At 48.4% G+C, this 25,987-nt stretch overlaps 1 protein-coding gene across 3 annotated transcripts in view; it reads right to left on the bottom strand.

Moving 5' to 3' along the window:
- The window catches only part of CLPTM1L (CLPTM1 like), a 269,603-nt gene that overhangs the window by 44,274 nt on the left and 199,342 nt on the right, over positions 1 to 25,987 (bottom strand). For all 3 annotated transcript variants that reach the window (XM_063922687.1, XM_063922689.1, XM_063922688.1), the window contains exon 11: positions 21,296 to 21,361. In XM_063922687.1, the coding sequence (XP_063778757.1) occupies positions 21,296 to 21,361 (66 nt within the window). The remainder of the gene's footprint in view (positions 1 to 21,295; positions 21,362 to 25,987) is intronic.

Here is a 25,987-nt window from a genome sequence, read left to right as displayed (position 1 = left end):
ACCTTTGAGGCTGCTTTTTGAAAGGGAAACCATAACCAAGAGATACCACATTCTGCACCCAAGCATCTGTCGTCGACTGCTGCCATATGTGTGCAAAGTGAAGGAGTCGACCCCCAACCCTGGAATCCTCCAGGCGGAGGCCCGTACCCTCAAACTGATGGCTTCTGCTCTGGTTTGGAAGCTAGCCGTCTATTGGCCCATTGCTTCCTACCCCTAGCTGATTTATTGTACAGGGGTTGGTTAGCATCAACCTTTCCTTTTGATCTACCTTGCCATCGAAATGGCCGAAATTTTGACCCCCTCGGTTTAGGGTTATAACTAGCCGGAAACTTGACCTTTTTGGATTCAGCTTCCGATTCCAGAATATCTGTCAATTGCTTTCCGTACAGAATATTCCCAGTGAAAGGCAACGCTTCAAGAGCTTTCTTGGATTCTGCATCCGCTTTCCAAGTACGTAGCCAGACTGCTCTACGAGCGGCTACCGTTAAGGCTGATGCTTTAGAAGCAATCGTACCCATATCAATTGCTGCTTCTTCCAAATATTGCGCAGCTTGTTTTATATAGCCTAGATGAGACTCCTGCACCCTGGTAGGTGCGGAGAGGCCATTCTCTAGTTCCTCCACCCAGTCTACCATTGCTTTCGCCATCCAGGCTGAAGCCATAGCTGGCCTTAGCACAGCCCCTGAGAGAGAAAAAATATATTTCAAGAAACCACCTACTCTTCTATCTGTGACATCATCCAGTGAGGTAGACGGCAATGGTAAAACAGATTTACGCACAAGTCGTACAACATGTGCATCAACCTTAGGAGGAACTTCTCTTTTTGAACAGTCCCCAGCTGGAAAAGGATAATAAGAATCCCATTTCTTCTGAATCTTATACTTCTTATTGGGTGTAGCCCAAGGTCCTTCCATAATTTCCTTCAGATCCTCTGACTCTGGAAACTCAGTCCTAACCAATTTTGGACGTTTAAACACAGGTGCTTTAGATTTTGACACTGCTTTGGCCGGTTCCTCCAGACGGGTGTAGTACGGCTGACCGCCGGTCAGCTTACAGACGCCGGGATCCCGGCAGCATACCGACGCTGCGCTCGCCACGCTGTGGGCTCGGTGGCGACCTGTGGTCGCCACGCGTTCTATTTCCACTCTATGGGAGTCGTGGACACCCACGAGTGGAAATAGTCCCTGTTGGTTGGCATGCCGACCATCGGGACAGTGACCCGTCGGGCTGGTGGAGGAGGTCATGTGACTGTCGGTCAGCCGACCGGCGGTCACATGAATACCACCCCTCCAGACACAGAATAGCCTTCTTGGCTTCAATCAGCTCAGCTATATCCTCTGTGCTGAAACCCTCCGACTGATCATCATATGGGGTATTTGAATACACTGTATCCTCATCTGTTGTATCATCTTGTGTAGTCTGTAACATGGATGTATCTACCCTGGTATTAATAGCCTGGCTACTTGTAGAAGCTGTTGGCATCAAACCATAAGAAGGGAGCTGCATGTATGGGTTAATAGTGTAACCTATTCCCGGGGGTGGAACTGCAGGTGTTAATCTGTCCGCTATTGTAGACTAAGTCTGTGCGAATACACCCCATGGTGGCTCTACTGGTTGCTGAACTAGAGCCTGTTTTTCAGTTTGCTTATACGTAAATCAGTTTGCACATAACCCCTCATAAGTAAGATACTGGGCTATTCCATCCAAAATCTCTATTTTACAAGATAAGCATGTTAAGGGTGTAGGTGCCCCAGCTGAAGTATCCTCGTCACTTTTGCCGCTCACAGACATGGTAAATAAACCGTTTTTACAAAAGCTACACTCGCTGTGACTGTAAATCAATTATATAGATATAGAAGTGATATCAATCTGACCACAATCCGTGCACCTGAATTGAGGTTCAGAGCAGTCAGTCACATGTTAATTATTAGACATTGTCATATGAGAATATAATCAACCACAAAATACTTTTCCAGTATGTAGGAGTATAATTACTGCACTTCTGTTTTTAAACGGCTATTACCACAAGTTTTTCAGACATGTTATGCAGAAAACAACAGTACTGTACAGGTCTCATATGCATTGTGTACCAAAATTAACTATTCATACTAACAAGTAGATAGAATTTTAGTACTGTAAAACCCTTACTCAGAGTGGGATACCGGGAGACTCACCCCACTTCCAGAATCGATCAATACGCCCGAAAGACGCTGAGTGGATTCAGACGCTACTAGTGTACACTACCGATCCGGTAACTGGTAAGAGACACAGATGCCTGTCTGCGACCTAGTCTCGGCGGCCCCTAGGGTACACAATCACAGCGCCCAAGCTGCGATCGAGTACCCTTATGGTAGCGTCTGAGACGGAAGTAAGGTCATCAGTTCATGGACGGGAGATGCACGGAAACTGGTCATGAACTGGGGGGAGGGGCGACCAGGAGAGCGTCCGACTCCCCCTGCTGACAAACTCCAAGGATCGTGGCCTCAACCTAGTCCTGGCACCTATGATCCCTAAAGCATAGCGCTGGAGCACTTAAGAATGGCGGCGCGTCAGCCACTGTTTGTAGTCTCCTCCAATACAGTGCGCCTGCGTCTGAATTCCTCTAGTAAGTGGAACCGATGCCTTACCTTCTCCCCATGCTCCGCCACAGACTGGTAACGTCTGCTGGACCTGCTAGAACATCCGACACAGACGCCCGTCGAGACAGCACTAATACCTGAGGGTAAGCGTTGTTGCTAATCGGTGGGGAGTTGTTGGAGCGACTCTTTCCAGCATGCGTTTAAGACGCTGTTAAGAAAGATCACTCAAAACATAGTAAGACTATAAAAATAAAATAACAAAAGCTTAGGGCTGCCTTAACAGCAGCCCTGTGACCATGGTCCGGCTCCTGCCGCACCAAAAAAAACCCCGAATTTGACTGAGTAGGTGGGCGGGATTATATGGAGGAGCCCGATGCATCCTGGGAGGCCAGAAAGCTTGTGACTATTTGGTGCCATTTCCGCTGTCGCTCCGGCATATCCCAATGTTATCCTGTGGATAACATGTGGATCCAGCCGGAGAAAATAAGATTTTACTTACCGGTAAATCTATTACTCGTAGTCCGTAGTGGATGCTGGGGACTCCGTAAGGACCATGGGGAATAGACGGGCTCCGCAGGAGACAGGGCACTATAAGAAAGAATTTGGATACTGGTGTGCTCTGGCTCCTCCCTCTATGTCCCTCCTCCAGACCTCAGTTAGAGAAACTGTGCCCGGAAGAGCTGACAGTACAAGGAAAGGATTTTGGAATCCAGGGCAAGACTCATACCAGCCACACCAATCACACCGTATAACTTGTGATAAACTAACCCAGTTAACAGTATGAACAACAATAGAGCATCAAATCAACCCTGATGCAACTATAACATAACCCTTATGTAAGCAATAACTATATACAAGCATTGCAGAAGAAGTCCGAACTTGGGACGGGCGCCCAGCATCCACTACGGACTACGAGAAATAGATTTACCGGTGAGTAAAATCTTATTTTCTCTAACATCCTAGTGGATGCTGGGGACTCCGTAAGGACCATGGGGATTATACCAAAGCTCCCAAACGGGCGGGAGAGTGCGGATGACTCTGCAGCACAGAATGAGCAAACACAAGGTCCTCCTCAGCCTGGGTATCAAACTTGTAGAACTTTGCAAAAGTGTTTGAACCCGACCAAGTAGCTGCTCGGCAAAGCTGTAATGCCGAGACCCCTCGGGCAGCCGCCCAAAAAGAGCCCACCTTCCTTGTGGAATGGGTTTTCACTGATTTTGGCAGCGGCACTCCAGCCGCAGAATGAGCCTGCTGAATCGTGTTACAGATCCAGCGAGCAATAGTTTGCTTTGAAGCAGGAGCACCCAGCTTGTTGGATGCATACAGGATAAACAGCGACTCAGTTTTCCTGACTCTAGCCGTTCTGGCTACATAAACCTTCAAAGCCCTGACCACATCAAGTAACTCGGAATCCTCCAAGTCACGAGTAGCCACAGGCACCACAATAGGTTGGTTCATATGAAAAGATGACACCACTTTAGGCAGAAATTGCGGACGGGTCCGCAATTCTGCCCTGTCCATATGGAAAACCAGATAGGGGCTTTTATGTGACAACGCCGCTAATTCTGACACACGCCTAACTGAAGCCAAGGCTAACAGCATGACCACCTTCCACGTGAGAAATTTTAACTCCACGGTTTTAAGTGGCTCAAACCAGTGTGACTTCAGGAAACTCAACACCACGTTAAGATCCCAAGGTGCCACTGGAGGCACAAAAAGGGGCTGAATATGCAGCACTCCCTTAACAAACGTCTGAACTTCAGGTAGAGAAGCCAGTTCTTTTTGAAAGAAAATGGATAGGGCCGAAATCTGGACCTTAATGGAACCCAATTTTAGGCCCAAAGTCACTCCCGACTGTAGGAAGTGAAGGAAATGGCCCAGCTGGAATTCCTCCGCAGGGGCATTCCTGGCCTCACACCAAGCAACATATTTTCGCCATATACGGTGATAATGTTCAGCCGTCACGTCCTTCCTAACCTTTATCAGCGTAGGAATAACCTCATCCGGAATGCCTTTTTCTGCTAGGATCCGGCGTTCAACCGCCATGCCGTCAAACGCAGCCGCGGTAAGTCTTGGAACAGACAGGGCCCCTGTTGCAACAAGTCCTGTCTTAGAGGCAGAGGCCATGGGTCCTCTGTGAGCATTTCTTGCAGCTCTGGATACCAAGTTCTTCTTGGCCAATCCGGAACAATGAGTATTGTTCTCACTCCTCTTCTTCTTATGATTCTCAGCACCTTGGGTATGAGAGGAAGAGGAGGAAATACATAAACCGACTGGAACACCCACGGTGTCACTAGTGCGTCTACAGCTATCGCCTGAGGGTCTCTTGACCTGGCGCAATACCTCTGTAGCTTTTTGTTGAGGCGGGATGCCATCATGCCTACTTGTGGCAGTTCCCACCGACTTGCAATCTGCGTGAAGACTTCTTGATGAAGTCCCCACTCTCCCGGGTGGAAGTCGTGCCTGCTGAGGAAGTCTGCTTCCCAGTTGTCCACTCCCGGAATGAACACTGCTGACAGTGCTCTTACGTGATTCTCCGCCCAGCGAAGAATTCTGATGGCTTCCGCCATCGCCACCCTGCTCCTTGTGCCGCCTTGGCGGTTTACATGAGCCACTGCGGTGATGTTGTCTGACTGAATCAGCACCGATTGGTCGCGAAGCAGGGTCTCCGCTTGACTTAGGGCGTTGAATATGGCCCTTAGTTCCAGGATATTGATGTGAAGGCAAGTCTCCTGACTTGACCACAGACCTTGGAAATTTCTTCCCTGTGTGACTGCTCCCCACCCTCGGAGGCTTGCGTCCGTGGTCACCAGGACCCAGTCCTGAATGCCGAATCTGCGGCCCTCGAGAAGGTGAGCACTCTGCAGCCACCACAGGAGAGACACCCTGGCCCTGGGAGATAGGGTGATCAGCCGATGCATTTGTAGATGTGATCCGGACCACTTGTCCAACAGATCTCATTGAAAGGTCCTCGCATGGAACCTGCCGAAGGGAATGGCCTCGTATGATGCCACCATCTTTCACAGGACTCGCGTGCAGTGATGCACAGACACCTGTTTTGGTTTTAATAGGTCTCTGACCAGTGTCATGAGCTCCTGAGCCTTCTCCATCGGGAGATGAACCCTCTTCTGGCCTGTGTCCAGAATCATGCCCAGGAAGGGCAGACGAGTCGTAGGAATCAACTGCGACTTTGGAATATTTAGAATCCAGCCTTGCTGTTGTAACACTTCCCGAGAGCGTGCTACGCTGATCAGCAACTGCTCTCTGGACCTCGCCTTTATGAGGAGATCGTCCAAGTATGGGATAATTGTGACTCCTTGCCGTCGCAGGAGCACCATCATTTCCGCCATTACCTTGGTAAATATTCTCGGTGCCGTGGAGAGACCAAACTGCAACGTCTGGAATTGGTAATGCCAACCCTGTACCACAAATCTGAGGTACTCCTGATGAGGTGGAGAAATGGGGACATGAAGGTAAGCATCCTTTATGTCCAGAGACACCATAAAATCCCCCCCTTCCAGGCTTGCGATGACCGCTCTGAGCGATTCCATCTTGAACTTGAACCTTTTCAGGTATATGTTCAGGGATTTTAAATTCAATATGGGTCTGACCGAACCGTCCGGTTTCGGTACCACAAACATGGTCGAATAGTAACCCTTTCCTTGTTGAAGAAGGGGAACCTTGACCACCACCTGCTGAAGATACAATTTGTGAATTGCAGCTAACACTATTTCCCTCTCTAAGGGGGAAGCTGGCAGGGCCGATTTGAGGTAACGGTGAGGGGGCATCTCTTCGAATTCCAGCTTGTATCCCTGAGACACAATATCTATAGCCCAGGGATCCACCTGTGGCTGAAATTTCGGAGACGCGCCCCCACCAGGCCTAGCTCCGCCTGTGGAGCCCCAGCGTCATGCGGTGGATTTAGTGGAAGTCGGGGAGGACTTCTGTTCCTGGGAACTAGCTGTATTGTGCAGCTTCTGTCCTCTACCCCTGCCTCTGGCAAGAAAGGACGCACCTCAGACTTTCTTGCCCTTTTGTGATCGAAAGGACTGCATTTGGTAATACGGTGCTTTCTTAGGTTGTGAGGGAACATATGGCAAAAAATTTGACTTTCCAGCCGTAGCTGTGGAGACCAGGTCCGAGAAACCCTCCCCAAACAACTCCTCACCCGTGTAAGGTAAAACCTCCATGTGCCTTTTTGAGTCGGCATCGCCTGTCCATTGCCGAGTCCACAGGACCCTTCTGGCAGAAGTCTACATTGCATTTATTCTAGAGCCCAGTAGGCTAATGTCTCTTTGAGCATCTCTCATATATAGGACAGCGTCTTTTATATGCCCCAGGGTCAGTAATATAGTATCCTTGTCCAAGGTATCAAGTTCCTCAGATAAGGTATCCGTCCATGCTGCTACAGCACTACACATCCAGGCCGACGCAATCGCCGGCCTTAGTAAGGTACCTGAATGTGTATAAATGGACTTCAGGGTACCCTCCTGCTTTCTATCCGCAGCATCTTTTAGGGTGGCCGTATCGTGTGACGGCAGGGCTACCCTCTTGGATAAGCGTGTTAAAGCTTTGTCTACCCTAGGGGAGGATTCCCAGAGTAACCTATCCGTTGGCGGGGAAGGATACGCCATAAGCATCCGTTTGGAAACCTGCAGTTTTTTATCTGGAGATTCCCAAGCTTTTTCACATAACTCATTTAGCTCATGTGAAGGGGGAAAGGTCACCTCTTGCCTTTTTTCCCCATACATATAAACCCTCTTGTCAGGGACTGGGGTTTCCTCTGTGACGAGCAACACATCCTTCATTGCTATAATCATATAACGGATGGCTTTAGCCAATTTAGGCTGTAACTTTGCATCATCGCCATCGACACTGGAGTCAGAATCCGTGTCGATATCTGTGTCAACAATTTAGGATAAAGGGCGCTTCTGAGACCCCGACGGCCTCTGCGACATAGGATCAGGCATGGGCTGAGACCCCGGCTGTCCTAAGGCTTCAGCTTTATCCAACCTTTTATGCAAGGAAGTAACATTATCATTTAAAACCTTCCACATATCCATCCAATCGGGTGTCGGCGCCGTCGGCGGCGACCCCACATTCATTTGTTCCCGCTCTGCTTCCACATAGCCTTCCTTGTCAAACATGCCGACACAAGCGTACCGACACACCACACACACAGGGGATGCTCTTTTTGAAGACAGTTCCCCCACAAGGCCTTTTGGAGAGACAGAGAGAGAGTATGCCAGCACACACCCCAGCGCTATATGTCCCAGGAATCACACAGTAACTTAGTGTTAATTAACCCAGTAGCTGCTGTATATACTGTTTTTGCGCCTAATTTATGTGCCCCCCCTCTCTTTTTACCCTCTTCTACAGTGGTTCTGCAGGGGAGAGCCTGGGGAGCTTCCTCTCAGCGGAGCTGTGGAGAGAAAATGGTGCTGGTGAGTGCTGAGGAAGAAGCCCCGCCCCCTCAGCGGCGGGCTTCTGTCCCGCATTTCTGTGTAAAAATATGGCGGGGGCCCACGCATATATACAGTGCCCAACTGTATACATGCCCACTTTTGCCAAGAGGTCTCTAATTGCTGCCCAGGGCGCCCCCCCCCTGCGCCCTGCACCCTACAGTGACCGGAGTATGTGGGTGTAGTGTGGGGGCAATGGCGCACAGCTGCAGTGCTGTGCGCTACCTCAGTATGAAGACTGGAGTCTTCTGCTGCCAATTTCGAAGTCTTCTTGCTTCTTTCACCGGCTTCTGTCTTTCGGCTCTGCGAGGGGGACGGCAGCGCGGCTCTGGGATCGGACGAAAAAGGGTGAGATCCTGTGTACGATCCCTCTGGAGCTAATGGTGTCCAGTAGCCTAAGAAGCAGGACCTATCTTCAGTGAGTAGGGCTGCTTCTCTCCCCTCAGTCCCACGTAGCAGAGAGCCTGTTGCCAGCAGATCTCTCTGAAAATAAAAAAGCCTAACAAAATACTTTCTTTTATAGCAAGCTCAGGAGAGCTCACTAAGTAGCACCCAGCTCGTCCGGGCACAGATTCAAACTGAGGTCTGGAGGAGGGACATAGAGGGAGGAGCCAGAGCACACCAGTATCCAAATTCTTTCTTAAAGTGCCCTGTCTCCTGCGGAGCCCGTCTATTCCCCATGGTCCTTACGGAGTCCCCAGCATCCACTAGGACGTTAGAGAAAATAAGAATTTACTCACCGGTAATTCTATTTCTCGTAGTCCGTAGTGGATGCTGGGAACTCCGTAAGGACCATGGGGAATAGCGGCTCCGCAGGAGTCTGGGCACAACTAAAAGAAAGCTTTTAGACTACCTGGTGTGCACTGGCTCCTCCCACTATGACCCTCCTCCAAGCCTCAGTTAGGATACTGTGCCCGGAAGAGCTGACACAATAAGGAAGGATTTTGAATCCCGGGTAAGACTCATACCAGCCACACCAATCACACCGTATAACTCGTGATACCATATCCAGTTAACAGTATGAAATTTAACTGAGCCTCTCAACAGATGGCTCATAACAATAACCCTTTTGTGAACAACAACTATGTACAAGTATTGCAGACAATCCGCACTTGGGACGGGCGCCCAGCATCCACTACGGACTACGAGAAATAGAATTACCGGTGAGTAAATTCTTTTCTCTGACGTCCTAGTGTATGCTGGGAACTCCGTAAGGACCATGGGGATTATACCAAAGCTCCCAAACGGGCGGGAGAGTGCGGATGACTCTGCAGCACCAAATGAGAGAACTCAAGGTCCTCCTCAGCCAGGGTATCAAATTTGTAGAATTTTGCAAACGTGTTTGCCCCTGACCAAGTAGCAGCTCGGCAAAGTTGTAAAGCCGAGACCCCTCGGGCAGCCGCACAAGATGAGCCCACCTTCCTTGTAGAATGGGCTTTTACTGATTTAGGATGCGGCAGTCCAGCCGCAGAATGCGCCAGCTGAATTGTGCTACAAATCCAGCGAGCAATAGTCTGCTTAGAAGCAGGAGCACCCAGTTTGTTGGGTGCATACAGGATAAATAGCGAGTCAGTTTTCCTGACTCCAGCCGTCCTGGAAACATAAATTTTCAAGGCCCTGACTACGTCCAGTAACTTGGAATCCTCCAAGTCGCTAGTAGCCGCAGGAACTACAATAGGTTGGTTCAAGTGAAAAGCAGATACCACCTTAGGGAGAAACTGGGGACAAGTCCTCAATTCTGCCCTATCCATATGGAAAATCAGATAAGGACTTTTAAATGACAAAGCCGCCAATTCTGATACACGCCTGGCCGAAGCCAATAACATGACCACTTTCCACGTGAGATATTTTAGATCCACGGTCTTTAGTGGCTCAAACCAATGTGATTTTAGGAAATTCAACACCACGTTGAGATCCCAGGGTGCCACTGGAGGCACAAAGGGGGGCTGAATATGCAGCACTCCTTTTACAAATGTCTGAACTTCAGGTAGTGAAGCTAGTTCTTTTTGGAAAAAAAAAATCGACAGAGCCGATATCTGTACCTTAATGGAGCCTTATTTTAGGCCCATAGTCACTCCTGCCTGTAGGAAGTGCAGAAATCGACACAGCTGAAATTCCTCTGTTGGGGCCTTATTGGCCTCACACCAAGCAACATATTTCCGCCATATGCGGTGATAATGTTTTACCGTTACATCTTTCCTGGCTTTAATCAGCGTAGGAATGACATCCTCCGGAATGCCCTTTTCCTTTAGGATCCGGCGTTCAACCGCCATGCCGTCAAACGCAGCCGCGGTAAGTCTTGGAACAGACAGGGCCCCTGCTGCAACAGGTCATGTCTGAGCGGCAGAGGCCATGGGTCCTCTGAGATCATCTCTTGAAGTTCCGGGTACCAAGCTCTTCTTGGCCAATCCGGAACCACGAGTATTGTCCTTACTCCTCGTTTTCTTATTATTCTCAGTACCTTTGGTATGAGAGGCAGAGGAGGGAACACATAAACTGACTGGTACACCCACGGTGTCACTAGAGCGTCCACCCCTATCGCCTGAGGGTCCCTTGACCTGGCGCAATATCTCTCCAGTTTTTTGTTTAGGCGGGACGCCATCATGTTCACCTGTGGCCGTTCCCAACGATTTACAATCAGCTGGAAGACTTCTGGATGAAGTCCCCACTCTCCCGGGTGGAGGTCGTGCCTGCTGAGGAAGTCTGCTTCCCAGTTGTCCACTCCCGGAATGAACACTGCTGACAGTGCTAGCACGTGATTTTCCGCCCATCGGAGAATCCTTGTGGCTTCTGCCATTGCCGTCCTGCTTCTTGTGCCGCCCTGTCGGTTTACATGGGCGACCGCCGTGATGTTGTCTGACTGGATCAGTACCGGCTGGTTTTGAAGCAGGGGTTTTGCCTGACTTAGGGCATTGTAAATGGCCCTTAGTTCTAGAATATTTATGTGCAAGGAACTCTCCCGACTCGACCATAGTCCTTGGAAGTTTCTTCCCTGTGTGACTGCCCCCCAGCCTCGAAGGCTGGCATCCGTGGTCACCAGGACCCAGTCCTGTATGCCGAATCTGCGGCCCTCTAGGAGATGAGCACTCTGCAGCCACCACAGCAGAGACACCCTGGTTCTTGGAGACAGGGTTATTAGCCGATGCATCTGAAGATGCGATCCGGACCATTGGTCCAACAGGTCCCACTGAAAGATTCTGGCATGGAACCTGCCGAAAGGAATTGCTTCGTAAGAAGCCACCATCTTTCCCAGGACTCGCGTGCAGTGATGCACCGACACCTGTTTTGGTTTCAGGAGATCTCTGACTAGAGATGACAGCTCCTTGGCTTTCTCCTCCGGGAGAAAAACTTTTTTCTGGACTGTGTCCAAAATCATTCCCAGGAACAGTAGACGTGTCGTCGGAACCAGCTGTGACTTTGGAATATTCAGAATCCAACCGTGCTGGTGTAGCACCACCTGAGATAGTGCTACTCCTACCAACAACTGCTCCCTGGATCTCGCCTTTATTAGGAGATCGTCCAAGTACGGGATAATTAAAACTCCCTTTTTTCGAAGGAGTATCATCATTTCCGCCATTACCTTGGTAAACACCCTCGGTGCCGTGGACAGTCCAAACGGCAGCGTCTGGAATTGGTAATGGCAATTTTGTACCGCAAATCTGAGGTACTCCTGGTGAGGATGATAAATGGGGACATGCAGGTAAGCATCCTTGATGTCCAGGGATACCATGTAATCCCTCTCGTCCAGGCTTGCAATAACCGTCCTGAGCGATTCCATCTTGAACTTGAACTTTTTTATGTATGTGTTCAAGGATTTCAAATTTAAAATGGGTCTCACCGAACCGTCCGGTTTCGGTACCACAAACAGTGTGGAATAGTAACCCCGTCCTTGTTGAAGTAGGGGCACCTTGACTATCACCTGCTGGGAATACAGCTTGTGAATTGCCTCTAGCACAGCCTCCCTGCCTGAGGGAGTCGTTGGCAAGGCAGATTTGAGGAAACGGCGGGGGGGAGACGCCTCGAATTCCAGTTTGTACCCCTGAGATACTACTTGAAAGATCCAGGGATCCACCTGTGAGCGAGCCCACTGATCGCTGAAATTTTTGAGGCGGCCCCCCACCGTACCTGGCTCCGCCTGTGGAGCCCCACCGTCATGCGGCGGACTTGGAAGAATCGGGGGAGGACTTTTGCTCCTGGGAACCTGCTGTTTGTTGCAGCCTTTTTCCCCTACCTCTGCCTCTGGACAGAAAGGACCCGCCTTTTACTCGCCTGTTTCTCTGGGTCCGAAAGGACTGTACTTGATAAAACGGCGCTTTTTTAGGCTGTGAGGGAACCTGGGGTAAAAATGCTGATTTCCCAGCTGTCGCTGTGGAAACTAGGTCTGAGAGACCATCCCCGAATAACTCCTCACCCTTATAAGGCAAAACTTCCATGTGCCTTTTGGAATCTGCATCCCCTGTCCACTGCCGAGTCCATAAGCCTCTCCTAGCAGAAATGGACAATGCACTTATTTTAGATGCCAGCCGGCAGATCTCCCTCTGTGCATCTCTCATGTATAAGACTGAGTCTTTTATATGCTCTATGGTTAGGAGAATAGTGTCCCTGTCTAGGGTGTCAATATTTTCTGACAGGGAATCTGACCATGCAGCGGCAGCACTGCACATCCATGCTGACGCAATAGCTGGTCTAAGTATAATGCCTGAGTGTGTATATACAGACTTCAGGATCGCCTCCTGCTTTCTATCCGCAGGCTCCTTTAGGGCGGCCGTATCCGGAGACGGAAGTGCCACCTTTTTAGACAACCGTGTGAGCGCTTTATCCACCCTAGGAGGTGTTTCCCAACGTGCCCTATCCTCTGGCGGGAAAGGGAACGCCATTAGTAATTTTTTAGGGATTACCAATCTTTTATCGGGGAAAGCCCACGCTTCTTCACACACTTCATTTAATTCTTCAGATGGGGGAAAAACTACGGGTAGTTTTTTCTCCCCAAACATAATACCGTTTTAGAGCCCCTGATGGCCTTTGAGACACCTGGGCAGGCACGAGCTGAGAAGCCGGCTGTCCCGCATTTGGCATGTCGTCAAATATTTTGTGTAAGGAGTCGACACTTGCACGTAATTCCTTCCATAAAACCATCCACTCAGGTGTCTGCCCCGCAGGGGGTGACATCACTTCTATGGGCATCTGCTCCGCCTCCACATAATTTTCCTCATCAAACATGTCGACACAGCCGTACCGACACACCGCACACACACCGGGAATGCTCTAATGGAGGACAGGACCCCACAGAAGCCCTTTGGGGAGACAGAGAGTATGCCAGCACACACCAGAGCGCTATATAATGCAGGGACTAACTGAATTATGTCCCCTATAGCTGCTATAATATTTACTGCGCCTAAATTTAGTGCCCCCCCTCTCTTTTTTTACCCTTTTCTGTAGTGTAGACTGCAGGGGAGAGCCAGGGAGCTTCCTTCCAGCGGAACTGTGAGGGAGAAATGGCGCCAGTGTGCTGAGAGAGATAGCTCCGCCCCTTTTTCGCGGACTTTTCTCCCGCTTTTTTAAGGATTCTGGCAGGGGTAATTATCACATATATAGCCTCTGGGGCTATATATTGTGATTGTTTTGCCAGCCAAGGTATTTTTATTGCTGCTCAGGGCGCCCCCCCCCCCCCAGCGCCCTGCACCCTCAGTGACCGGAGTGTGAAGTGTGTATGAGGAGCAATGGCGCACAGCTGCAGTGCTGTGCGCTACCTTGGTGAAGACAGAAGTCTTCATGCCGCCGATTTTCCGGACTTCTTCTTGCTTCTGGCTCTGTAAGGGGGACGGCGGCGCGGCTCCGGGACCGAACACCAAGGCCAATTCCATGCGGTCGATCCCTCTGGAGCTAATGGTGTCCAGTAGCCTAAGAAGCCCAAGCTAGCTGCAAGCAGGTAGGTTCGCTTCTTCTCCCCTTAGTCCCTCGTTGCAGTGAGCCTGTTGCCAGCAGGTCTCACAGTAAAATAAAAAACCTAAATTATACTTTCTTTCTAAGAGCTCAGGAGAGCCCCTAGTGTGCATCCAGCTCGGCCGGGCACAAAAATCTAACTGAGGCTTGGAGGAGGGTCATAGTGGGAGGAGCCAGTGCACACCAGGTAGTCTAAAAGCTTTCTTTTAGTTGTGCCCAGACTCCTGCGGAGCCGCTATTCCCCATGGTCCTTACGGAGTTCCCAGCATCCACTAGGACGTCAGAGAAATTGGTATTTCAAGAACTTCATAAAGGAGATGAGCTACACCATCCCAGAATTTGGCCATCGTCAGGCATGATGAGCAGATATGCAAGAAAGAACCCACAATGTAACGTCCTCCCCAACACTGATCCGAGGTGGAGCCATACATTTTCCCTAAATCGAGTGCCTAGTAGGTACCACCAACAACAGACCTTGTATGCATTCTCCTTAACCAAGGAGAGGACCTATAAACCCTCTCTCTCAACACAGACCAAGTGTCATCATCTGGTGCACTCCCCAAGTCTTTCTCCCACTGAAGTTCACGGTTTGGTGTGACTGGCTGCTGAGCATGGAGCTTATAGTGGACAGATACAAGTCCCTTCAGCAGAAGGCCGATATACACAAGGGATTTAGAGATCTATTAATGAAACAAGGGAGAGAGAATACTTAAACATAAGCAAAAAGGACTAACAGTGGGTATTGCAAATCACCCAGAGAAGTGCATTGGCCAGAATTGAGGAGATCAGACACAACCCTGACATCTCCTTTAATCCCCAGGAAAAAGAGTATGACAGAAACAGTCCAAAATAGAAAGCGAAAAAATAAGATTTTAAACCTACCGGTAAATCTTTTTCTCCTAGTCCGTAGAGGATGCTGGGGACTCCGTAAGGACCATCGGGTATAGACGGGCTCCGCAGGAGACATGGGCACTCTAAAGACTTTAGATGGGTGTGCACTGGCTCCTCCCTCTATGCCCCTCCTCCTGACCTCAGTTTAAGAACTGTGCCCAGAGGAGACGGACAGTACGAGGAAAGGATTTTTGTTAATCTAAGGGCAAGATACATACCAGCCCACACCATCCAACATGGAATATACTAACCAGTTAACAGTATGAAACAAAACAGCATCAGCCAGAGACTGATCAAAACTGTAACATAACCCTTATGTAAGCAATAACTATATACAAGCCTTGCAGAATTTAGTCCGCACTGGGACGGGCGCCCAGCATCCTAGAGGATGCTGGGGACTCCGTAAGGACCATGGGGATTATACCAAAGCTCCAGACCAGCCGGTAGAGTGCGGATGACTCTGCAGCACCGATTGAGCAAACATGAGGTCCTCATCAGCCAAGGTATCAAACTTATAGAATTTAGCAAAAGTGTTTGAACCCGACCAAGTATCTGCTCGGCAAAGTTGTAATGCCGAGACACCTCGGGCAGCCGCCCAAGAAGAGCCCACCTTCCTAGTGGAATGGGCCTTACCGAATTTGGTAACGGCAATCCAGCCGTAGAATGAGCCTGCTGAATCGTGTTACAGATCCAGCGGGCAATAGTCTGCTTAGAAGCAGGAGCGCCAACCTTGTTGGCTGCATACAGGACAAACAGTGCCTCTGTTTTCCAAACCCGAGCCGTCCTGGCTACATAAACTTTTAAGGCCCTGACTACATCAAGAGACTTGGAATCCTCCAAGTCATCCTTAGCCACAGGCACCACAATAGGTTAGTTCATATGAAACCACCTTAGGCAGAAATTGAGGACGAGTCCTCAACTCTGCTCTATCCACATGGAAAATCAGATAGGGGCTTTTGTGAGACAAAGCTGCCAATTCGGACACCCGCCTCGCAGATGCCAAGGCTAACAACATGACCACTTCCAAGTGAGAAATTTTAACTCAACTGTTTGAAGAGGTTCAAACCAGTGTGACTTAAGGAACTGTAACACCACGTTAAGGTCCCATAGCGCCACTGGGGACACAAAAGGAGGCTGGATGTGCAGCACTCCCTTTACAAAAGTCTGGACTTCTGGAAGAGAAGCCAAATCCTTCTGAAAGAATATTGACAGGGCCGAAATCTGCACCTTAATGGAGCCTAACTTCAGGCCCATATCCACTCCTGTCTGCAGAAAGTGGAGAAAACGGTCCAGGTGGAAATCTTCCGTAGGAGCATTCTTGGCTTCACACGAAGATACATATTTCCTCCAGATACAGTGATAACGTTTCGCCGTCACCTCCTTCCTAGCTTTTATCACAGTAGGGATGACTTCCCCCGGAATACCTTTCCTAGCTAGGATTTGGCGTTCAACCGCCATGCCGTCACACGTAACCGCGGTAAGTCTTGGAACACGCAGGGCCCCTGCTGCAACAGGTCCTCCCTGGGAGGAAGAGGCCACGGATCTTCTGTGAGCATCTCCTGAAGATCTGAATACCAAGCCCTTCAAGGCCAATCCGGAACAATGAGTATTGTCTGGACTCTTTTTCGTCTTATGATTCTCAGTATTTTTGAGATGAGTGGAAGAGGAGGGAAGACATAGACCGACGGAAACACCCACGGTGTCACCAGGGCGTCTACCGCTACAGCCTGAGGGTCCCTTGACCTGGAACAATACCTCCGAAGTTTCTTGTTGAGGCGTGATGCCATCATGTCTATTTGAGGAAGCCCCCAACGACTTGTTATCTCTGCAAAAACTTCTTGATGAAGTCCCCACTTTCCTGGATGGAGATCGTGTCTGCTGAGGAAGTTTGCTTCCCAGTTGTCCACTCCCGGAATGAAGACTGCTGACAGCGCGCTTACGTGATTTTCTGCCCAGCGAAGAATCCTGGTGGCTTCCGCCATTACCACTCTGCTCCTTGTCCCGCCTTGGCGGTTTACATGAGCCACTGCTGTGACGTTGTCTGATTGAATCAGAACAGGTAGGTCGCGAAGAAGAGTCTCCGCTTGTCGTAGGCAGTTGTATATGGCCCTTAATTCCAGCACGTTGATGTGTAGACAAGCCTCCTGGCTTGACTATAGTCCCTGAAAATTTCTTCCTTGTGTGACTGCTCCCCATCCTCGGAGGCTCGCGTCCGTGGTTACCAGAAACCAGTCTTGAATGCCGAACCTGCGACCCTCTAGAAGGTGAGCACTCTGCAGCCACCACAGGAGAGACACCCTGGCCATGGGGGACAGGCTTATTTTCTGATGTATTTGTAGATGGGACCCCGACCACTTGTCCAGAAGCATGGAACCTGCTGAAGGGGATGGCCTCGTAGGCCGCCACCATCTTTCCCAGTACTCGAGTGTATTGATGAACGGACACTCTTTTTGGCTTTAACAGGTCTCTGACCATGCTCTGGAGTTCCTGGGCTTTTTCCGTTGGGAGAAAAACTCTTCTTTTCCGTGTCCAGAATCATTCCTAAAAATGATAGCAGAGTCGTTGGAATCAACTGCGACTTTGGCAGATTTAGGATCCAGCCGTGTTGCTGCAGCACTCTCAGGGAGAGTGACACGCTTTTCAGCAACTGATCTCTCAATCTCGCTTTTATCAGGAGATCGTCCAAGTATGGGATAATTGTGACTCCTTGCCTGCGTAGGAGCACCATCATATCCGCCATTACCTTGGTGAAAATCCTTGGGGCCGTGGACAGCCCAAACGGCAACGTCTGAAACTGGTAATGACAGTCCTGTACAGCGAATCTCAGGTACGCCTGATGAGGAGGATAAATGGGGACATGAAGGTATGCTTCCTTTATGTCTAGTGATACCATAAAATCCCCCCCCCCCCTTCCAGGCTGGAGATCACTGCCCGGAGAGATTCCATCTTGAATTTGAACCTCTTTAGATACAGGTTTAGGGATTTTAGATTCAGAATGGGTCTGAACGAGCCATCCGGTTTCAGGACCACAAACAGGGTTGAATAGTACCCTTCCCCCTGTTGTATTAGGGGAACCTTGATAATCGCCTGCTGTCAACACAGCTTTTGTATTGCAGCTAAAACTATTTTCCTCTCTGGGGGAGAAGCTGGCAAAGCCGACTTGAAAAATCGGCGAGGAGGCACTTCTTCGAATTCCAGTTTGTAGCCTTGGGATACAATTTCTATCGCCCAAGGATCCAAATCTGACAGAACCCAGACCTGGCTGAAGAGTCGAAGGCGTGCCCCCACCTGCATGGACTCCCGTAGTCGAGCCCCAGCGTCATGCGGTGGATTTTGTAGAAGCCGGGGAGGACTTCTGTTCCTGGGAACTAGCCGTAGCAGGCATTCTTTTCCCTCTAGCCTTACCTCTGGTGAGGAAGGACGAGCCACGACCACTTCTGGACTTATGCGACAGAAAGGACTGCATCTGATATTGAGGTGTTATCTTTTGCTGTGGAAACCAGGTCCGCGAGGCCCTCCCCAAGTAAAACCTCACCCTTGTAAGGCAAAGTTTCCATATGTCTCTTTGAATCAGCATGACCCGTCCATTGGCGGGTCCACAGGGCTCGCCTAGCAGAAATTGCCATGGCATTGGCTCTTGAACCCAATAGCCCAAAGTCTCTTGCAGCATCTCTCATATATAACGCTGCGTCTTTAATATGACCCAAGGTCAATAAAATGCTATCCTTATCTAGGGTGTCAATGTCAGATGACAAGTTATCTGCCCATGCTGCTATTGCGCTACATACCCATGCCGATGCTACTGCCGGTCTGAGCAAGGCACCCGTATGTGTATAAATTGATTTTAAGGTAGTCTCCTGTCTGCGATCAGCAGGATCCTTGAGGGCTGCCGTGTCTGGAGACGGTAGCGCCACCTTTTTGGACAAGTGCGTCAAAGCCTTGTCCACCCTGGGCGAGGATTCCCACCGTAACCTGTCCTGTGCGGGGAAAGGATACGCCTTAAGAATTCTCTTGGGAATCTGCAGTTTCTTGTCCGGAGTTTCCCAAGCTTTTTCAAATAAAGCGTTCAGCTCATGAGATGGGGGAAAGGTTACCCTCAGATTTCTTCTCCTTAAACATGCATACCCTCGTGTCAGGCACCGAGGGTTCCTCTGTGATATGCAAAACATCTTTTATTGCAATAATCATATAATGAATACTTTTGGCCACCCTTGGGTGTAACTTCGCATCATCGTAGTCGACACTGGAGTCAGAATTCGTGTCGGTATCAGTGTCTGCTACCTGGGACAGGAGACGTTTATGAGAGCCCGAAGGGGCCTTGTGACACAGTCAAAGCCATGGATTGACTCCCTGCTTTTTCTCTGGACTCTGCTTTGTCCAATCTTTTATGTAATAAAGACACATTTGCATTTTAAACATTCCACATATCCAACCAATCAGGTGTCGCCGACGGAGACACCACAATCATCTGCTCTACTTCCTCCTTAGACGAGCCTTCCGCTTCAGACATGTCGACACACACGTACTGACACTCCCACACACACTGGGATATACAATTATGGGGACAGCCCCCCAATAAGGCCCTTTGGAGAGACAGAGAGAGAATATGCCAGCACACACCCAGCGCCACTGGACACTGGAATAAAATTCCAGACTGTACAGCGCTCTTTTATAGAATAAATAATACTCACTGCGCCAATTAAATGTGCCCCCCCCCCTCTTTTTTGCCCTCTGTACTTGCTTAGCAGGGGAGAGTCCGGGGAACGGCTTCTCTGCAGCTTGCTGTGGAGAAAAATGGCGCTGGTTAGTGCTGGAGGATCAAGCTCCGCCCCCTCAACGGCGGGCTTCGGTCCCGCTCAAATTCTTTATACTGGCGTGGGGTTTTTCAATATACTGCCTCCGCAGTATCTAATATATTAACCAGGGTCCCTTGAGGTTAATATTGCTGCCCAGGGCGCCCCCCCTGCGCCCTGCACCCGCACAGTGCCTTCTGTGTGTGTATGTGTGGGAGCAATGGCGCGCAGCGTTACCGCTGCGCGGTACCTCAGTGAAGATCTGAAGTCTTCTGCCGCCTGTGAAGTCTACTTTCTTCTTATACTCACCCGGCTTCTATTTTCCGACTCTGTGAGGACGACGGCGGCGCGGCTCCGGGACGAACAGCGAGGACGACACCTGTGTTCCAACCCTCTGGAGCTAATAGTGTCCAGTAGCCTAAGAAGCAGAGCCTATCAGTTAAGTAGGTCTGCTTCTCTCCCCTCAGTCCCACGATGCAGGGAGCCTGTTGCCCGCAGTGCTCCCTGAAAATAAAAAACCTAACAAAAGTCTTTTCAGAGAAACTCAGTAGAGCTGCCCTGCAGTGCATCCAGTCTCCTCTGGGCACAGGATCTAACTGAGGTCTGGAGGAGAGGCATAGAGGGAGGAGCCAGTGCACACCCATCTAAAGTCTTTAGAGTGCCCATGTCTACTGCGGAGCCCGTCTATACCCCATGGTCCTTACGGAGTCCCCAGCATCCTCTAGGACGTAAGAGAAAGCAGCTACAGGGTGGATCTCACGGATGTGGGCCTAACAGGGGATGAAACGCCTACAATGGATGACAGAAGAAATGTTACACAATCTAACTTCTAGGTGTACTACAGGTCGCTAATGAACTTACACCTTGACTTAAATGGTTAGCAAAATAGTAAAGACGGATGTCGGGAAATGCGTTCACAGAGACCTGGCTGAAGGAACTGAGTGCAGAGCTCATGGTGATAATATACAAAAATATGATCACTCTCAAATGAGAGGGTAGGCAGTATACTGTCAATAATATTACCAACAGTATTTTAAATTTGTAGACTCGTAATTCCCTACACAATATTGGCAGTGGTTTAAACACCCGCCCACTAACTCTCAATTTGTGTATATAAATAGTATTAAGGATAAACTGGTTATAGGTGTTTATCAGAAGCATTATGGCCCAAATCTGCAAATGGATACTGCCCGATCTTCACTTCAAAATTTACATCTCATCAATAGTTCAGTTAATCCATACAGAAATAGTTAATGTCATATCATTCAATATACAATAAAGACACTAAACACTGTACGATAAATTCTTCAACTCTTCGTACCAAAGGGAGAATAATATAAACAGAGAAACAGTAACAGCTCCCTCTGATCAGCTGAGTCAAACCTATGTTCGACAATCAGACATCATATATGATTTATTAATTGTGATAATAAACGGCCAAACAGCCGTAGACTGACTGGTTGAAATATAATCTCTACTCTCACAGCTCACTAAAACCTCATAGTATGAGCTGTAATAAATGTACACAGGACCAGACAGATGAACTGAAAAACATTAAATTAGATTAGTCATAAGGGGAGAATCCTCTAATGATAATGCAATACACCACTAACAAAAACAAATTTACCTTGATTACTGGAGTCAGACCTCGGAATAGAAAGGTTATTTTCAAGGCTTTCTTGACCTTCCAGACCTACAAGTAAAAAACACATTGTTTTCATCCAAAACCAGTGATCTCTAGCACTGAAGCTTAAACGTTCCTGGTGAAATGGAAACTGCAAACATTTGAGAATCTGAAATCATAATCAGATATTTAATCTAAGGCCAGTGAAATAGAAATGGCAGTAAGTTGTCATAAGTATATCCACTGGCAGAGGAAAAAAATAAGATTTTCATTAACACATTTATATCATTATGGTGCTAAACATTCATTGTAATACGGTCAGAAACTGCCACAAAATCATTATATGACCAGTATCTGGTTTTGATAGTCATCTATAACAAGTTTTTAACTCCATCAGTGTAAACAAGTCTCACACTTTAAATTTTGACATGGAGCATGACAGCCTCCTCTTCAAAAAGAGGAAAGCTCCATGTTTCAAACAATATTCCCCCTGAGACTCATGCCTTAGGGCTACGAGTCCTAGGTTTCACATGTTTTCTTCTTATTTTCTGTCCCCCACCCTCAAAATTTTGTCCCTCTACCCGGGGGTCCATAGAGTTGGGTTTATGTGTACAGTACTTTCATTCTTGCTATTTGGTATTTATTTAAATGAATGTGCGTATAGTAACATACAATGTTATACACTTGTATAGTCCACGAATATTATTTCTATTTTTGAAGCAGGTTTGAGGGGATATGCTGTACCTCCAGGAAATGCACTTTTGTGGGCCTACCACACCCATTTCTTCTTTCCAAGAGGTTCCATACAGCCATTCATGCATGTGACCATACCCATAAGAAGTAAGGTGTTGCCATCCTAGTGGCCGCCCCTTTTACAGCTAGAGGTGGAGACAACGGTAGAAGGTAAACAGGGCAGATTTATTACAGTGGTGGGTACTTTGAATCTTGTCCCAGTGACTTTGGGGAATGTATACACTCCCCATTCTGATCAGGTCTCTTTCTTTGCCTCACTAGATGCCCAAAGTACTCATTTTTCGTAAGGGAGCAGTTATCTTAGTGGGAGATTTTAATACGGTTCTCCGCCCCAAATTTGGTAGGTCACATCTCCTCCCAACCTCATTGACCTCCTCTAGTGTTCGCAACTCCAGAACTCTTCATTCTATTCTCAAGAACCACTTGTTTGACTCCTGGCAAATTTAGGACTCTCTGGCAAAATATTAAAATTTCTTCTTTCAGGTACATACAATTTACACCAGAACAGATAAGATTTATATTGGACAGGACTAAAATTAGAGATGTTACTATAAAGTACATCCTGTCAACGTGGTCCAACCATGCTCTAGTGTCCATGCTTTTGTCGGGTATAGACCCCCTTTCTTCTCCTCCCTCCTGGTGTCTGAATGAATCTATCTTACAGAATAAAGAGGTTGGTAAACAAAGTTTCTCAGATTTTGGAAGACTATTTTTCCAAACAATCAGACACCGGGAATAGGAGACATGACATTATGGGAGGATCACAAAGCGGTCTTGCGGTGTCATCTCATTCAAATCACCTCGAGACTTAAGAGCTGTACTCACTCTATTATATAGAGTTGACTGATCAGGTACATCGGCTGCTCATAAATCTTCTCTAAATCTAGTTGATCTAGAGCAGTTTATTAAGGCCAAGGGTGAGCTCAATGTGTTGTTATCCCACAAGACCGAACAGTGGGCCTAATTCAGACCTGATCGTAGCCGCAAATTTGTTAGCAGATGGGCAAAACCATGTGCACTGCAAGGGGGTACAGATATAACGTGCAGAGAGTTAGATTTGGGTGGGGTGTGTTCAAACTGAAATCTGAATTGCAGTGTAAAAATTAAGCAGCCAGTATTTACCCTGCACAGAAACAAAATAACCCACCCAAATGTAACTCCTTTTGCACATGTTACAACTCCCCCCCCCTGCAGTGCACATGGTTTTGCCCAACTGCTAACAAATTTGTTGCTACGGTCAGGTCTGAATTAGGCCCAATGTTTCAGTTGTCTCAACCAGCAGTATTATGAGAAGGGTGACACGGCCAATAAACTCTTGGCAGGGAAGTGGAAAGCTAAAACTTTCTCTAACAATATCCTATTAAATCTAAAATTGGTGAACTGATTTACGACCTGGATAGAATCCTTAAAGAATTTGAAGTTTTATTGCTCATCATAACACACAGAAACCAACTCTACCTGTTCTTTCCCTTTTCAGGATATGAACTACTTCCTTGCCAAATGTCATCCTTCCAAACTTAGTCATGCCATGGTGCTTCGACTGGGCTCTGAGATTTCTCGATGGGGCCTACACATGGTGCAATATTTCTTCCAAGAAAATATAGTTCATACCGCACCGTGTGTATACATCTTGCGATACCAATACGCGACCCGGCGGGTCAGTATTGCAAGAAAAAATAAACTGTGCAGGCAGGTCAATTTTCACTAGAAAGTGTACAATCTAGTTTCTAGTATAGGCAAAATCGCACCATGTGTATAGTCAATATCAGTGGTTCTGGGCTCCGGGGAGTTCAAGGGAAATCGCAAAGTCAGAATCGGCCATAGTCATTATCTCACCCATGTGTACCCGCCTTTAGAGGGTATATTGAAGATGCAAAAAATAGGATTTCAATTAACTACCAGTAAATCTTTTTCTCGTAGTCCGTAGGGGATACTGGGAATCTATTTAGTACCATGGGGTCTAGACGGGTCAACTAGGAGCCATGGGCACTTTAAGAAATTGATAGTGTGCGCTGGCTTCTCCCTCTATGCCCCTCCTACCAGACTCAGTCTAGGAAACTGCCCGAGGAGACAGACATACTTTGAGATAAGTATAGATAAGGAAAGTGGTGAGATTACGAACCAGCACACACACAACAAGAGGAAAGCCATGCTAACCAAACTTGAAAACCGGAACAGCAACAGCTGAACCAAACAGTAGTTAAACAAGTAACCGTGCAGGAATAACGAAGCACCGGGCGGGTGCCCAGTATCCCCTACCGGTAGGTAATTAAAATCCTATTTTCTCTTACATCCTAGGGTATTACTGGGAATCCATTTAGTTACATGGGGAAGTACCAAAGCTCCCAAACCGGGTGGGAGAGTGGTGAGGTTCCTCCAGAACGGATTGACCAAACTGAAGGTCCTCAGAGGCCAAAGTATCAAATTTGTAAAAAACTTAGCAAACGTGTTCGAACCTGACCAAGTAGCTGTTTGGCAGAGCTGTAAAGCCGAGACACTCCAGGCAGCCACCCAAGAAGAACCCACCGACCTAGTAGAGTGGGCCTGTACAGATTTTGGACCCGGCAAGCCTGCCATGGAATAAGCATGCTGGACAGTGAGCCTGATCCAGCATGCAATTGACTGCTTTGAAGCAGGACACCCAATTTTATTGGGATCATAGGGAACGAACAGCGAGTCCGATTTCCTGTGACAAGCAGTTCTCTTTACATACACCTTCAAAGCCCTCACAACATCCAAAGACTTTGAAGTAGCAGAGTTGTCCATAGCAACCGGAACCACAATAGTTTGGTTGATGTGAAATGCGGACACCACCTTAGGAAGAAATTGCTGACAAGTTCTGAGTTCAGCTCTATCCTCATGGAAAATATTGTAGGGGCTCTTGTAAGACAACGCCCCCAACTCCGACACACATCTTGCTGAAGCCATGGAACTGCAGCACCAAATGGAGATCCCAAGGTGGGAGGCACAAAGGTAGGTTGGATGTGCAGAACACCTTTCAAGAACGTTTGGACCTCAGGGAGAGAAGCCAACTGTTTCTGAAAGAAAACAGACAAGGCCGAAATCTGGACTTTTATGGAGCCCAGACGCAGGCCCACATTCACTCCTGACAGCAGAAAAAGCAGGAAACGTCCCAGATGAAATTCCAGAATATTTTCTGCTCTCACACCAAGACACATATTTCCTCCAGATACGGTGGTAATGTTTAGACGTTACCCCGTTCCTGGCTTGGATCATAGTCGGGATGACCTTGTCAGGAATCCCTCTCCTGGCTAAAATCATGCCGTTAAACATAGCCGCGGTACGTCTTGATAGACAAACGGGCCCTGTTGCAGAATATCGCCGCAAAAAGGTAGAGGCCACGGATCCTCGAGCAGCATCTTGAGAAAATCCGCATACCAGGCCCGTCGTGGCCAGTCCGGAGCAATGAGGACATTACTGTGTGAGCTTCTTGTTGAGTAAAGAGGCCATCATGTCGATTTGTGGATACCCCCACTGACGTGTCAACCACCGGAACACCTCTGGGTGAAGGCCCCACTCCCCCGTGTGCAGGTTGTGTCTGCTGAGGAAGTCTGATACCAGTTGTCTACTCCCGGAAATGAAGACCACCGACAATGCCACGGCTTGTTTTTCCGCCCAGAGGAGAATTCTTGACACCTCTGACATTGCTGTTCTGCTTTTCGTTCCGCCCTGTCGGTTTATGTACGTTACCGCCATCACATTGTCTGACTGGACTTGAATGGCCTGATCCCGAAGTAGAGATGAGGCCTGCAGTAGGGCATTGTAGATAACCCCGAGTTCTAGGATGTTTAGTGGAAGGACGACTTCCTGACTTGACCATCTTCCCTGAAACTGCACCCCCTGGAAGACTGCTCCCCAACCTCTGAGGCTTGTGTCTGTGGTTAGCAGAATCCAATTCTGAATCCCGACCCTCGACGAGGT

The sequence above is a fragment of the Pseudophryne corroboree genome, chromosome 5 (assembly GCF_028390025.1).
Source record: "Pseudophryne corroboree isolate aPseCor3 chromosome 5, aPseCor3.hap2, whole genome shotgun sequence".
In the NCBI taxonomy this organism is placed as follows: domain Eukaryota; kingdom Metazoa; phylum Chordata; class Amphibia; order Anura; family Myobatrachidae; genus Pseudophryne; species Pseudophryne corroboree.
This window is presented reverse-complemented; position numbering and strand designations above follow the sequence as displayed.